General features: G+C 42.1%; 2 protein-coding genes across 3 annotated transcripts in view; one reads left to right on the top strand and one right to left on the bottom strand.

Annotated features, from left to right (window-relative positions):
- Positions 1-14,688, bottom strand: part of LOC111872884 (vascular endothelial growth factor receptor 1) — a 106,550-nt gene that overhangs the window by 57,631 nt on the left and 34,231 nt on the right. The window lies entirely within an intron of this gene.
- On the top strand, positions 382-2,851 carry LOC111872870. Its single transcript, XM_023867108.2, has 3 exons — positions 382-942; positions 2,202-2,347; positions 2,435-2,851. The coding sequence occupies exons 1-3, from the start codon at positions 710-712 to the stop codon at positions 2,665-2,667; spliced, it is 612 nt and encodes a 203-aa protein (XP_023722876.1). The 5' UTR covers positions 382-709; the 3' UTR covers positions 2,668-2,851.

The following is a 14,688-nucleotide window of genomic DNA, read 5'->3' as shown; positions in this document are numbered from 1 at the left end:
GGTTTGATAGAGCGGAATTGAAACCCGAAAATCCGTATAATTAACCCGAAGGCAGCGAACTTCAAGTGCTACTGAGGACAAACGAGAGACGTTGCTACTCGGGATTGAGAATGTGAAAACCTTGTTCATGGTCTACTTACTCATGGAGCTGAGCCCTTCTGGAGGAGACGCCAAATCTGCAGTTACTCTAGAATTTCCCTCATTTTATGAAATCCGAAGGTTCAGTAACATGTTCACAAGAGCCCTCCACTGGTCCATATCCTGAGCCAGATCAATCCAATTCATATCATCCCATAAGCACAATAGACCACTGTAGGTCGCGGTGCAAGGGCCGAGAAAACTCACCCCTTATAAATCCATACCATCCCATCCTATCTCTCTAAGATCCATTTTAATATTGTGCACCCACCTACGCCTTGGTCTTCCTTCTAGCTTTCACATTAAAATACAGATACAATTCTACAACTCTACAATTCCTTAAGTTTCTACCATCTTCAGTGCAGAAAATGAAGCAAAGCAAGCAGCAAACATTCTTATGATGGGGAAATATATTCCTCCGAAACGCAGGCAAACTTCTACCATACTACACGGCATAAAATCTGAAAAGGCAATAGTCTTCATAGTTCATAGTTAATTTTCGGTTGTCATTTCTTTGTTCGCAGAATTATGAAGTTCGTGCAATTCTATATAATCTAAAGAGGGAACGGATATGGCTCATCGAAAGGCGGACAGTTACACTCTGCCCTTATCACGATGTTATCAGAATCATGATCTACTTACATCTGTTTACGAAATAACTGCTAATCCTATCAATCTTATGATCATAGTGGGGGAGGGGGATTTGAACAAGCAGGTTCTGTATATAAGGCATGATTCCATGCTCCAAATCACAGTTACAAATTCCCAGACTGTAATAATATTCTTGTGTGGAATTTTGGAAAGGTAATTATTACATTTATAATTATGATTATATTCTACAACCAACTTAATCTACATATCAAATTATGATAAAAGAAATCTTCTTGGACTACCGAGTCTTGCGGATAAATATTACAGAAGACGACTTTCTTCATAGTCATCGCCGTGAAAACCTCAAAACTTACAAATATTACAGACGTTCGAAGGACCATCTCTGTCCCCATCATCAAATCCTGATGACGATAATGATGACAGAGATGATCCATGAAACGTCGTTAATTGTGAAAACTGACACGGATGATAGACCAAAATGATTTTGTTTGCTTTAGCCGCCGTGAAAACGTCAGATATTACAATGTAAATAATAAATCTGTGATTGATATGAGAAATTAGGGCTTCAGAGTTCGGCACGTACATGGGCGCTGCAGTTTATTTCATTATAATTCATTATAATACATAAGTAACATAAGAGATACATAAATTTTGCGATAAGTCCATCTATGTCTTCCTGAAGTGNTGAAAACTGACACGGATGATAGACCAAAATGATTTTGTTTGCTTTAGCCGCCGTGAAAACGTCAGATATTACAATGTAAATAATAAATCTGTGATTGATATGAGAAATTAGGGCTTCAGAGTTCGGCACGTACATGAGTGCTGCAGTTTATTTCATTCATTTTCAAAGGAACACGAACCTCAACGACGGCTAATTTCGGTTTTGTAGACCGGAGCCANTAGTTTTAGTCCGCAGGCTAACCGACCGAGCGACCGCCGCTTGTCTGCGAAGTTAGTGCCAACTTTATCAGATAGAGGTTGTCGCATGGACAGCGCCACGAACCTCAACGACGGCTAATTTCGGTTTTCTAGACCGGAGCCACCATTTCCTTGAAATAGCTTTTCAATTATCCTCACGAGGCTGAGTGGAGCCCGTTCCAGACCCACTACTTCTCAGAAAATCTGGTAGCGCCAGGAATCGAATCCGGACCTCTGGATCTGAAGCCAGGAACTCTGACCACTAGACCAAAGAGCTTTGCGACTTATTTAACGATGCTGTTAGTAATTCAGATTGCATAGATTTCAATGACTGCATTCATACCGAAGAATGAATTTGGTAGGATGTGGAAATAAGCGATCACTGCACAATTTAACCAGTTAAAGACTGAGATAGGTAGAAAGTATAGCAAAATATTACGTGAAAATTAAGAGACGTGTAAGAAGTGAGGAAGTAGCAATATCTGATCCAGATTCCTCGGTATATTGTCTTACTGACTCCCTCATTCTAGCAAACACTTTACCATGACGTGTCTCTGCAAGTTGGTAGCACTGATGCTGCTGTCTTCAGTCGCCATTATTCGTGCAGATGATCCAGCCTACGTCACCTGTTTGGACACCAAGGAATGTGCGCCTGCGCAATGCTGTGTTCTGGATGGTGTGTACTGACGTGATAAGTAATCAAACACTAAACATATTTTCACTTTTTGCGTCCATATAACATCCGTGTTCTTGTATTTAACAGGTGGACACAGGTACACTTACCCCAAGTGTTCCAGTTTGCTTGGATTGGGGAGTCTCTGTCGTCCTGATAACGAGCCCAAAAATTTCACTCTGTCTTACCCAACAGGGGAGACAATCAGGATTACCAACGTGTACGCTAATGTCTGCAGATGCGCCCAGGGACTGGTGTGTGACCGCATGAGCGGGGGAACCTGTCAGGAAGCAGCAGATGTCAAAGTAAAACCAAGCGACTAGATCCTCGTGCACCACATTCACGTCCGCTGTAATCACACTCAGTTCCGTGACACAATTATTTCGTAGTGCGACGCACAAAATTCCCCCAGGAAATTCAGTAATAGGGAATCTACGGACAAACGTTCAAAACTGTGGAACTTACTGACCTACGTAATATCCCGGCAGGTTTTGAGCGTCGTACGGAAAATAGNGCTGTGTCTGTAATTGGCCTTGTGGCTGTTGACTCAGCACTTAAATAATAAAGAATTGAACTGAATTGAATTATTATTTTTGACCCTTGCCCTGTAGAGTTAGCACAAAACTAAATAAAACCATTCTGTGGACAGGATGTAGAGTTACGCAGACGGTACGCATAATAACCACTGGGCTTTAAAGTTCATGATGTGTATTTGTACCAACCGTCTTACAGTGCACATAATTTCACCTTTCTCTTCACTACATGTTTCGGCACTAATGTGCCATATTCAGGCGTGGTTTTGTTTACGTCAAACCATTGCACTGTATGCCATCATGTCTCCTTTATAAAATGATTAAAATGTAAATATGTCCTGTATAATAATAAAATGTATATATTAAAACTTTTCAAGATTTATCATCTATACGTCGCACTTCAAATTCGCGAGTTATGTCAGTCCTCTCCTATGGGAGTACTCTTCCTATATTCTTGTGTATATTGTGTCCTGCCTTGTGTCCTTCCCTTGCGACTGCGTGCGTTGTATTGATGACTTTAAAGGGTTAAAAATAGTTTAAATGAGACAAGATTTTCGTATAATTCTATTTAACTATGTACAGTATTTTTATAATTTCTATATTCTATTTATTTTTTATTTCTGATGCTCTCACTTTGGAACATTAGGCGTCCGTGAAACGCTTTCTTTCACTTCAGCTTCTTAATCCTAAGACAGTCGGTAGGACTGCTTGGATAGGGGATCAGCCCGTCGCAAGGCCGCTACCTACACAGACAGACAGACAGACATGCATGCCTTGAGTGGTATTAGAACCCATGATCTCAGTGTTCGAGCGGGCGAAGACATTTCATGCCTTACTCGGCGCGGCCACTGTGACCCCCAATTTCTATATTATTAAGTAAATGCGCAATCAGAAGTAAGTTCAGGTTACTGAACTAATTTTAGAAGCTTTTAATTTATTCATTATAGTTAAACTACCGTTGCACTTTGATATTAGTTTTATTTTTAGTATACTATGTAAGTGTTTTTCATTTTGTTTTTAATTACGCAATCTGTACACTTAAGTTTGTCAGATATCGATAGATCGTATTATCAGGCTGTCACCACGTGGTTACTATCACAACATAGATTACAGCTGTTTTGTGGCGCTTATATGTAACTCCCAATATTTCTGTTGTACACCCTAGACTATAATTTAATAACTTCAATCCTTCTTCAACCTCGACGGATTGTACTGTTTGGCCTATTCCCTTTCAGATTAATTATGTAATTATGAACCATACACAGTTGGTAGGACTCCTTGGACGGGGGATCAGCACGTCACAAGGCCGCTACCTACACACAGAACAACACGAACAAAGAATAAACCCACACAGACATCCATGCCTCGAGTGGGATTCGAACCCACAATCTCAGTGTTTAATAGGAACAAGACATTTCATGCCTTAGACCGCAAGGCCAGTGTGATCGGCGACAACTAGTCTCCTCAGATTGTTACAGCCTCCACTAGTCGTTGCCTGGTTACAGTCTTCTGACATGGGCTATTCCTCACGTACTTCCCCTAGGTCAACTGTTGAATAGTATGCTTTAGAGAAAAATAAACCAATAACGACAAGAAAACTAACCTCCCGGTGTGCCATTTATGCCCAATAATGTCCTCTATTATTCATAGTGATATGCCACATTTCTGTGAGACTTGCGCAGTATTCTCCAGTAAACTGGAAAATGGCAGCCAGATCTGGAAAAGCAATTTCTGACAATTCCCCTGTTCGTACGTATTTTTTATCGCAATTCACCAATAATTATTTCGCCTTGAATTGAAGTTAAACATTCCAGGGAGAAATATTCAAAGCCATGATATGCTAGATGGCGTTTAGTATTTATTTCATTACAAAGAAAAATGTTAATTCAGGCATATTAAAGAAGTTCCGCTTTGCAATGTTTTCAAGGTCCATTCTGTTAATAATAATCCTTGTTTGCTGTGAATTAAAACTCCGCAGTAAGGAAATTCCACATTTTCCTTCAAGGATAAGTCAATTGAGCAAGATAAAATCAAACACTAAAACTGCAGGATTCCAACAACAACAACTCAAGAATTATTGTCTATAAAGTTTGAACTTCCTAACAATTCTAATACGAAATGAACCTTACGATTGGGAAATACTTGGTCTGTTTTTCTGAAAAGAGATAATTATAATTATTTACTACGAAACTAATAAATCATATTCCTTTAACATGCGTTCAGGTACACACCTGAAAAGTTCATTACAAATTTGATTTTTATATTCTTTATTGTGTTCATCCTACCGCCTCTGTGGTCTAGTGGTCAGAGTTCCTGCCTACAGATCCAGAGGTCCGGATTCGATTCCCGACACCATCATATTTCCTGAGAAGTAGTGGGTCTGGTACGGGGTCCACTCAGCCTCGTGAGGATAATTGAAGAGCTATTTCAAGGAAATAGTGGTTCCGGTCTAGAAAACCGAGATTAACAGCCGTGAAGATCCGTTGCGCTTACCACGTGACACTCTCTATCCGCAAAAGTTGGCACTAACTTCGACGACAAGCGGCGGTCGCTCGGTCGGTATAGTTCGCTTGCGGACTGCAGGCCACGGAATTTGTTTTGTAGTTGTAAATCTGAAGGAGGCTTATAGGTTCATATAGCAAATCAATTATTTTTTTAGGTTGATAAATTTCAATTAGTTTATACTTTGCATTCTGTTGTGAATATACAGTCAAGGTTTCTGAACTGTCGCACAGGACGTGATATCTTAGCTGTTATGTAGTAAGGGATTGCATTGAATCTACCAATGAGTCAGTCATTTTATTATATCAAATTAAGAAAAAACATTATATGTTTCGGTCTCAGCTGACCATCTTCAGGTGTACACATGTCAAATCACAAATATACTACGCTTTTGCTGAGTATTTGGTTCAAAATGAANTTTATATTTTGATTTGTATGCCTACTTACAGGGCCGCGCCACAGCTCAAGCTGTTAGTCGCTGGCTTCCCACCGCGGTGGCCCGGATTCGATCCCGGGTCTGGTCAAGTGGGATTTGTGGTGGACAAAGTGGCGCTGGGGCAGGTTTTCTCCAAGTACTTCGGTTCCCCCTGACAATCTTCATTCCACCAGTTGCTCCACAATCACCCTCACCTAACATCTGGGGCTGGTACAATAGGCCAGAAGTGGCCGCATTACAAGGGACTTAGTCCCACCCCAATAGCAATAATAAAAAAATAATAATAATACTATAATACCGACAAAGCACACTTTTATTGTTGTCATCATATGCTTCTATTCGTAACTACTAGCATTTCTGACTGATGAAATACACACGAGAGTATTGCAACCGTTAGCTTCTTTAATATGAGGATCGTGTTGGCCAGTATCATTCCTTAATATTGTCGCGTGTAAGGGGTGTACGCGTGTCTTAGAGACGGGTCTTGGTTTGAATAATTGGATTTATTGACACCTTATTCACACAACTCGTGACTACAGGCAATACAGCGCGATCGCTGATCTACACACACACACACACACACACACACGCGCGCGCGCGCGCGCTAGGGTTCTCAGTCTTCACTAGGCGTATCCTGGCAACGTATTTCATAACAGTCTCACTGTCACTTCAAATCTCACATGAACTCTTCTTTTCACAGCCAAATTCCTTTCTTGCCAATATTCTGCAAGTGCCAATTCCGAAGACCACTCAATTCAATTCCTCTGCTCCCAGACTCATATCCTGGTAGGCCGGCGTCCCGAAACTCGACTCGATCCGACTGCTACTTCTCAGCTTTATATCCACTTTGCACAGACCACGCAGAAAACACAGCCTCTCTATTGTTGGGAAGGCGTGTTTTCAGCGCCGTTTCGTAGCAAAGGCAGTTACTGGACTTTTGCTTGCGTATTCGTTGCAGCGGGAATGTATTTGCCGAATCGTTGCCTAACAATGAACGTCTATTCAGATTTCCCTATTCCGGCTTTCGGGTGTCATGTCAGGAAACACGATATAGCCACTAATGCGTAAAATATTAACTTAAATCAATTATAAAGAAAACTGACAGCTCAGTTGTCACCGAGACATGTGCCCTTATCGCTCTCAGCCATGTGTTAAAATCAACTTCTTTACGTGGAATATGACGTAACAGATGTCTGATCCACATTTCCAGACTTACGATTACGTCACATTACACAAGCATGATTGCAGAGGGGGGGGGGAGACGTCTTATATAAAATTTTTGTGTGTCCTGTACTTCAAAATTCTCTTCCGTCGCTGTAGGTTGTAGTTTTCAGTTAAATATAAATTACGTAGTAATGGCAAGATACATTCTGGTTGCAACTTTGATATGTAGTCTTCTTCTACACTGTGCAGAACCTCAGTTCGCTCCAGTCAGCACGCAGTGTCTACAGTGCATCTGTGAGGGCTCCTCGCGGTGCGATTTCAGTATAGGATGTGGCTCCAGCACTTGTGGCCCATATGCAATAACTTGGGGGTACTGGAACGACGGAGGGAGGCCGGTGCCGAACGGGGATAGCTCTTATTCTGAGGGTGCTTACATGCGCTGTGCAAATGACAAGGGATGTGCCGAGGCGACGGTACAGAACTACATGCTGAAATATGGACACGACTGCAATGGGGACCAGGAGGTGACCTGCTACGATTTCGCGGCTATACATCGCTCTGGGAGCAGCAACTGTGGTGCGCACTTAGACAATGAGTACTTTAATAAATTAATCAACTGTATGGCTTTTTACGAGATATATTAAAATAAACAATTTGTTGTGACGTTTTAATTTAGATATGTACGTGTGGAATCCAGAAGGGAACATTCATTGTCGGTCCCTTTCATCTTCGCGTAGACCAAGGGTCTCCAAACAACGGCCCGCGGGTCACATGCGGCCCTCGATGTGATTTTATCCGGCCCGCGAGAGAATTGTGCAGAAATGCGCCAATTGAACTAATTTTCCAATGAGTACTGGTAAAAAAATACTTGTTCATATATTTCAAATTCGTTAATTGAGATTGCGTTTAAAATATACTGATATTCCATATTATATTAATATTATTCACAATTTTACTAATTCTGGACCGTATACTGCGCGGTATTTCTTCGTACTTGTTCGGCCTCGATCGGCAGTGTCACTTCGTGGCAATGTAGGTAGCGCGAGCAGTTCGTTACTAGCCGTCTTGTGCACAAGACTTCTTGCAGTGGTGCAGTGTAATTGTAACGTAACATCACCTCAATTTAATCAGCTTCTAAGAATGCAAAAAGAGTTCCATCATTCACATTAATTGTTTTATTATAATTTGTGAAGAAAATATGAGCATTTGCTGCTACTGTCTGTTGTCATTAATAGACGATAGTTTCTTCTCACGTACTTTATATTTAGTTTATGAAATTCTGTGCTTTCAATAAAATTCATATACATAGAGTTATTACTTACTCATTTTACCCGGCCCGTTGAAAGTGCTGAATTACCTAATGTGGCCCGCGTTTCGAAAAGTTTGGAGACCCCTGGCGTAGACAGTCTACACGACCTTGAAAGCCACGGCGGCCATGATGATATACAGTAGATTTCGAACACAGTCTCTGTTGTTTGAAGCAGACTAAACTGGGCACGGCTTGGCATCCGGAAGTGACGCTCTACTGTCCCACAACATGGCCGACTCACGCATGCGCACTGTAAATCGTCAACGAACTGAGTGTTGCTTCCGGCCTGTTGCTCTGGAGCTAAACGTTCTTTTGGGAACGGTAACTGCAATGTGGAGCGATGTGATGAATATTTTAACAAGTTAATGGACTGTAAAGTTCTGCACGGCATGTATTTGCCACAAGGATTTGACACATAAAAATTCACATAAGCATTCCTGTATGTAATACGCGTAAATAAACTCCTAATTTTGATGAAATGGTGGGAAGCACCTTCAGAGTTCAGGAGTGCTGTCCTTTGGGATGTGATGCCATATAGTCTGGTAGAAGATTACCTAGGTTTTGGAGGAAAATACTCGTTATAATCAAAAGAATATGTCGAGCAATCAATAAGCTGAGTGTTTCGTTTGTTCATTTGCACGGCGGTGACTATGAAGAATGTCGTCTTCTAGGATGTGGCACCTTGTAGATATTGTGTAAATCGACGTTTCGGAGGAACGTATCGCCTCCATCTTCAGGGTATAAAATTCAGCGAGCCTCCATCTTTAAGGTATGAAAGTCCTCGAGCTGGTTCCTCGTTTGCGGATTTTTATACCCTAAAGATGGAGGCGATATATTCCTACGAAACGTCGATTTACATAATATCTACAAGGTGCCACATCCTAGAAGAATGAGGCAGGAAGTTCCTCCGGAACGTCGGGAAATTTCTACCACACTTCAAGGCGTCACATGCCAGAAGATAGCAGAAGTTTTCAGCCGTATATCATAAAAATTCAGTGATACCGCGCACAGCAGACGTCGAGAAGCGAAGTCACCGGAGTGCAGTGCAGACATCCTTCTACTTCCGGAATCTATCCTCCATGAGTAGCTTAGAGGTGATCGAGAAAATGTTTCCCATCGCTCCTTGCAGTTCCTCAGCATCTAACCAACTTCAGTGTTCGCGCCTCGCTGTTTGCAATACTGAGTACATCTTGAGAAGTTTGCTTTGCTGCCCCTCCCAATGTAGCATCAGCAAAGTTACATGACAAGTGTAAAAGTTCACATAAACTGTACATTACTCAGTCTCTCGGGGACGCATCCCTCGAGAGTAAAGATGTACTCTTCTATTGTAAGGGTAAGGAGTGACTCAATCCCTTGATACCCAGCCTTCAAATTGGCCTATTTGACTATCCCCGGAAGGAAGTTGATTGTGGGAAATTTATGGAAATTGACACACGAATGCTGAAGTGATAGGAAGACTTTTATTTTCTTTTTCCTTGGCACTGCAGCCCCAGTGGGCCTAGGCCTACCTCCATGAACTTCTCGGTTCACTTCGGTGTTGCTAGATCTTACACATTCGGTAGGACTCCTTGGGCTCTGGAACCTAGGAACTAAAAATTCTTCTGGACTCACTCCTCCAGCTTACGGCTGAGTTGTAACTGCCCCTGAACTAACTCTGTTTCTGCGTTCACTTCTCTTATAAGCACTCTGCACAGACCCCAAGGAAAACACCATCTCTATTGTTGATGACGTCACTGCTTACGCGGAAGTTTGTTTACCAAGCCTTTGCTTAAAACGGGTTGCATAACCCCGTTGTTCCACCGCTGCTCGGCGCGGACGACATAGAAACAGCCTCGTCTATTGCTGCGTGTTGGACCGTGTTTACAGAGCTGTTGCCCGGCAACGCATTGATCAAATCCGTTAAAATGTGTATATATTTATTTCGTCATTTTAATTCCTGTTATGAATTTTAATGAGGAGTTCCAATTAAGCAAACATGGTGAAAGGGTAAAGCTATCTCTGTAACAAGCCGTGGAGGCCCGTAGGACTGTGAGACGTCGAAGCTCCAGCATTTTCTAGACAATCGCCTCACAGCTCTCGGTAAGTTTGTCAGCCTTACGCGCCTTCACCCCAGGAAGATTCTTGGTACTCTTTTCTGTTAGAGGCTGAGTCAACCCCAGAGCCATGAAGCGGCTGGAAGGATTGGGTAAATTGAAAAAAAAAATTCAATGGCCTCATTAAGCAAACCTACAAACGAAAATTATTGGTTCTGGTCGACAACAGGCAAAGCCAGATGTTGATGGCTCAGTTTCTGAAGTTCGTTTTGGCGTGCTTCCTTTTAGAAGAAAAAGAAGAAAAAAAATAATATTAATTTTTCAGTTGCTTTACAGCGAACGATCGTTAGTTTAAAGTATTGTGACATGACGCCCGAAATCCGATATATTGAAATCAGAGAAGACTTCCCTTGCGAGGCAACGACGTGGTAAACACATTCCCGCGGCAACGAATACGCAAGCAACTATCGAGTAATTTCCGTTGCTATGCAACAGTGCTGTAAACACGCCTTCCCAACATTAGAGAAGCTATGTTCTCTGTGTGGTCCGTGGAAAGTGGTTATAAACAAGAGTTTCGAAGCTGTCAGTAGCAGCATAGAGTGAATAGTCGAGTTTCGAGACGCCAGCCTGCCAAGACATGAGCTTGGTAGCAGAGGAATTGATTTGAGTCGTGTCTTAGGAATTGGCAGTTACAGAATAATAGCAAGAAAGGAATTAGGCTGTGAAAAGAAGACTTCATATGCGATTTGAAATTTCGGTGAGACTGCTATAAATCTGTTACCTGGTTACGACTAGTGGGTAAATTGAATCATAGTGTGTGTGTGTGTGGGTGTGTGTGTGTGTGTGTGTGTGTGTGTAACGGTATAAAGTGTGTAGATCAGCGATAGCGTTATAATTGCCTAGAGTTCCGATTTTTGTGAATAAGGTGCAAATAAATCCAATCATCCAATCCAGATCCCGTCTTATAAGTCACACAGAAGCCTCCAAAATCGTATGTATGTATGTAAGACGAGGAATTATTAACCCTGTGTAACCACGACGGACATTTAAAAAAAAACTCCATGGATTTAGTCCGCAAGTGAACTATACCGACCGAGCGACCGCCGCTTGTCGGCGAAGTTAGTGCCAGCTTTAGCGGATAGAGGGTGCCGCATGGTCAGCGCAACGGATCCCCACGGCCATTAATTTCGTTGTTTTAGACCGGAGCTGTTATTTTCTTGAAATAGCTCCTCAGTTATCCTTACGAGGCTGAGTGGACCCCGTTCCAGACCCACTACTTCTCAGAAAATCTGGTAGCGCCGGGAATCGAACCCGGACCTCTGGATCTGTAGCCAGGAACTCTGACCACTAGACCAGATAGGTGGTCGGACATTTTTAAACAATTCTTAAATTCTTGGCTTGTATGTGTTCACTCATGAATAAAGCTTATACCGTTCTCTAAATAGTCATATACGAGCTAATAATTTAATGAATGTGTAAAAATATACATCAAGAAATATATCATTATCAGTGCCAAGTGTAGTAATTACTGTTTTTAGAATCATTGCTATATCGGACAGCGCATGTCATCTGTTGTCATTTTGTCTGGACTTCACAGGCAAGAGACACAAGGATACAACACTTCACCACATATGAAATCCTTATGGACATTTACATGCTTTACTTATCAAAGAAAGTAGAGCATAACTAAAACCTAAAATGGCGGCTTGGCACTGTTGGAATCAAAGCTGTTAACTCCCCAATTTGTCACCAGACGGCACTAGAGGGGCGAAGAAGGCTAGAACCACTTTTCAAGTTAAGTAAATATGATATCAGGCATCGAAAAGTTTCTCCAACCTTAATTCAATATCAAGTAATGTGAAGAGTCACTATTGCATGGACAGTCAGTTTGCGTACTAAACACTAGCGGGCAAAGACGTCACGAAGGTCAACACTCACTGCCTTCACTGAAGATGAGAGTCCTCGACAATGTCGAGTGGCAGCGTGTGCTTATAAAGGACTTGTGTCTGCAGATCCCGGACATTGAAACAACACGACTCCGCCTATAGACATTCTCTTTACAAAGGTGAGTTTCTCTCCTTCAACGCGGATTGATTCTTAGGCCGGCCTTACATGTGTCTTGTACCTGCTCTCTCTTTGCGTGCGGTGTAGGACAACGTTTGCATTAGCGCAATCGCAGACATGTACGGATCGTGCCATAGCTCAGGCTGTTTAGATGGCTTCCCACCGCGGCTTCTCGGGTTCGAGCCCCGGTCTGTTCATGTGGGATTTATGGTGGACAAAGTGACACTGGGACAGCTTTTCTCCGAGTACTTCAGTCTTCATTCCGCCAATTACTCCCACAATCACCCTCACCTATCATCCGGGGCTGGTACAATAGACCAGTAGTGGCCGCAGTACCAAGTGGACTCAGTCTCACCCCACTACGAACAGTAAACTAATTCTAATCGCAGACGTACACGTGACCTAGCGTCCGTTGCTGGTCAGGCTTAAAAGAGTGAGGGAAATGAAAAGCAGGCTGAAGCGTGTATGGCCAGCCCTAAGTTGTGTACTCCACGCAGTTCTAATTCCAGAGGATATGGCACTGATTGGTCCTGAGCTGTGAGCAGATATGGTATGGAATTACTACTCCAGCGTCTGCCTGAGACTTAAGCAAAGCAAGAACTCAGTCAGGATCGCAGGTAACACAGGCGGGATTTGAATGAACAACCTCCTGAATACAAATCTAGTCATGTCATTAAATCAACTTGATAATTAGGGTCTACGTGTAATGTTTTAACAAAATATTTGTTGCGGGCCTACTTCCCCCTCAGAATGTGTCTTTCGGCATACGAACTCGGTACCTCTGAAATACTGTAAATTTAACAATGTTATCTATGTTGCGTTTGAGTGGATAGTAACCCTTTTGCTTACAGCAAGGATATCTGGCTGAAATCTCGGAATGGGGTCTGGGTGTCCTGGCTAAAGTTTTCTTGATTTTCTTCAGTCTCGCAAGTCAGATTCCACCGTTATTAACTCAAATTAGTCCAAACCGCTTCCATTCACGTAAGTTCTAATTCATTATTCACTAAAAGGTAAAAAGGTAAAGCTATCCCTGTAACAGGCCTTGGAGATCCATAGGGTTATGAGATGTTGAGGTCCCCATATTTTATAGAAAATCGACTCACAGATGACGGTGAAATTGTCAGTCTTATGCTTCGGCCGCCATTTACCCCTCACGAAGATTCCTGGTACTCATTTCTGTTAGAGGCTGAGTCGACCCCGGGGCCATAGTTCGGCTGGAAGGTTTATGTCAAATGACCTCAACGTTACAGAAACCGAGCTTCTGTTGGAGTACTTAAATGAAGCGTAAATAGAGATATATATCATATTCTGAAATATTAGGCACATGTTGAGCTCAATACTGTGCATATCACCTTGGTATTGCGAGACACGATTCAGTTTCAAGCTCTGAAAAAAACCAGTTAATCCTTGTGTCCTTTTTCAGATGCGGAAGTTGACAGCGATTTGCGTCGTAATGTTGACTCTATCTACCACGAGAACCACTCACGCCATGTGCCACGACAGCGCAGAATGTGCCCCTTCCGGATGCTGTACTGTAGGTAGGCCCTCCGGTCACGGCTACTTTACGAAACAGTTAAGGTTTTTCTTTTTATATTTGCGCGTCTCAAGTCCCACAGTTTTGCTAAGTGAAATGTTTCCTTAAGGGATGTAGTTTTGTATGGGTCTGAAACTGAATCTCTCTAGAGGTGGAACATACACAGAGAATGTTTGAGAACAGGGAGTTCAGGAGAATATTTGGACTTGGAGGAAGTGAGATGTGGCTGGAGAAAACGACGTAATAGGGCACTTCCAAATACATACTATTTGCCTGATAAACTCACGGGTGAAATATGAGACACACATGGCACGCGTACAAGGGTTTGGTACGAAATCCTGAAGGTAAGAGACAACTTGGATGACCTAGACGTAAATGGGAGGATAATATTAAAATAGATTTAAATAAATATAATGGGAAAGCATGAACTGGATTCACTTGGTTTAGGATAGGGCTTTTTGCGAAAACGGTATTGAATATTCGGGTTGCATAAAATGCTTTAAATTTTTGATTAGCTGAGCAACTGTCAGCTCCTCAAAAAGAACTCGGCTCCATGGAGTTAATTTGTTACTTATTAAGGAGGACTAAGCTGGAAACTGGTGAAATTTTGTAATGAGAAGCTCATGATTTCTGTTTAAAAAGGCAAAGTTACTTACCCCTTTGAGCAAATGAAGTTCGTCTTGATATGTTGGGATTTTGGACTTTATCCATCGTCCTGGTTTTTAAGATAACAAATAAAAACACGACGTTTCGGAAACTGGATCTGTTT

The sequence above is a fragment of the Cryptotermes secundus genome, unplaced genomic scaffold (genome assembly GCF_002891405.2).
Source record: "Cryptotermes secundus unplaced genomic scaffold, Csec_1.0 scaffold371, whole genome shotgun sequence".
Classification (NCBI taxonomy): domain Eukaryota; kingdom Metazoa; phylum Arthropoda; class Insecta; order Blattodea; family Kalotermitidae; genus Cryptotermes; species Cryptotermes secundus.
Note: the sequence above shows the minus strand (reverse complement) of the source record. Positions and strands in the feature narration are given on the sequence as shown.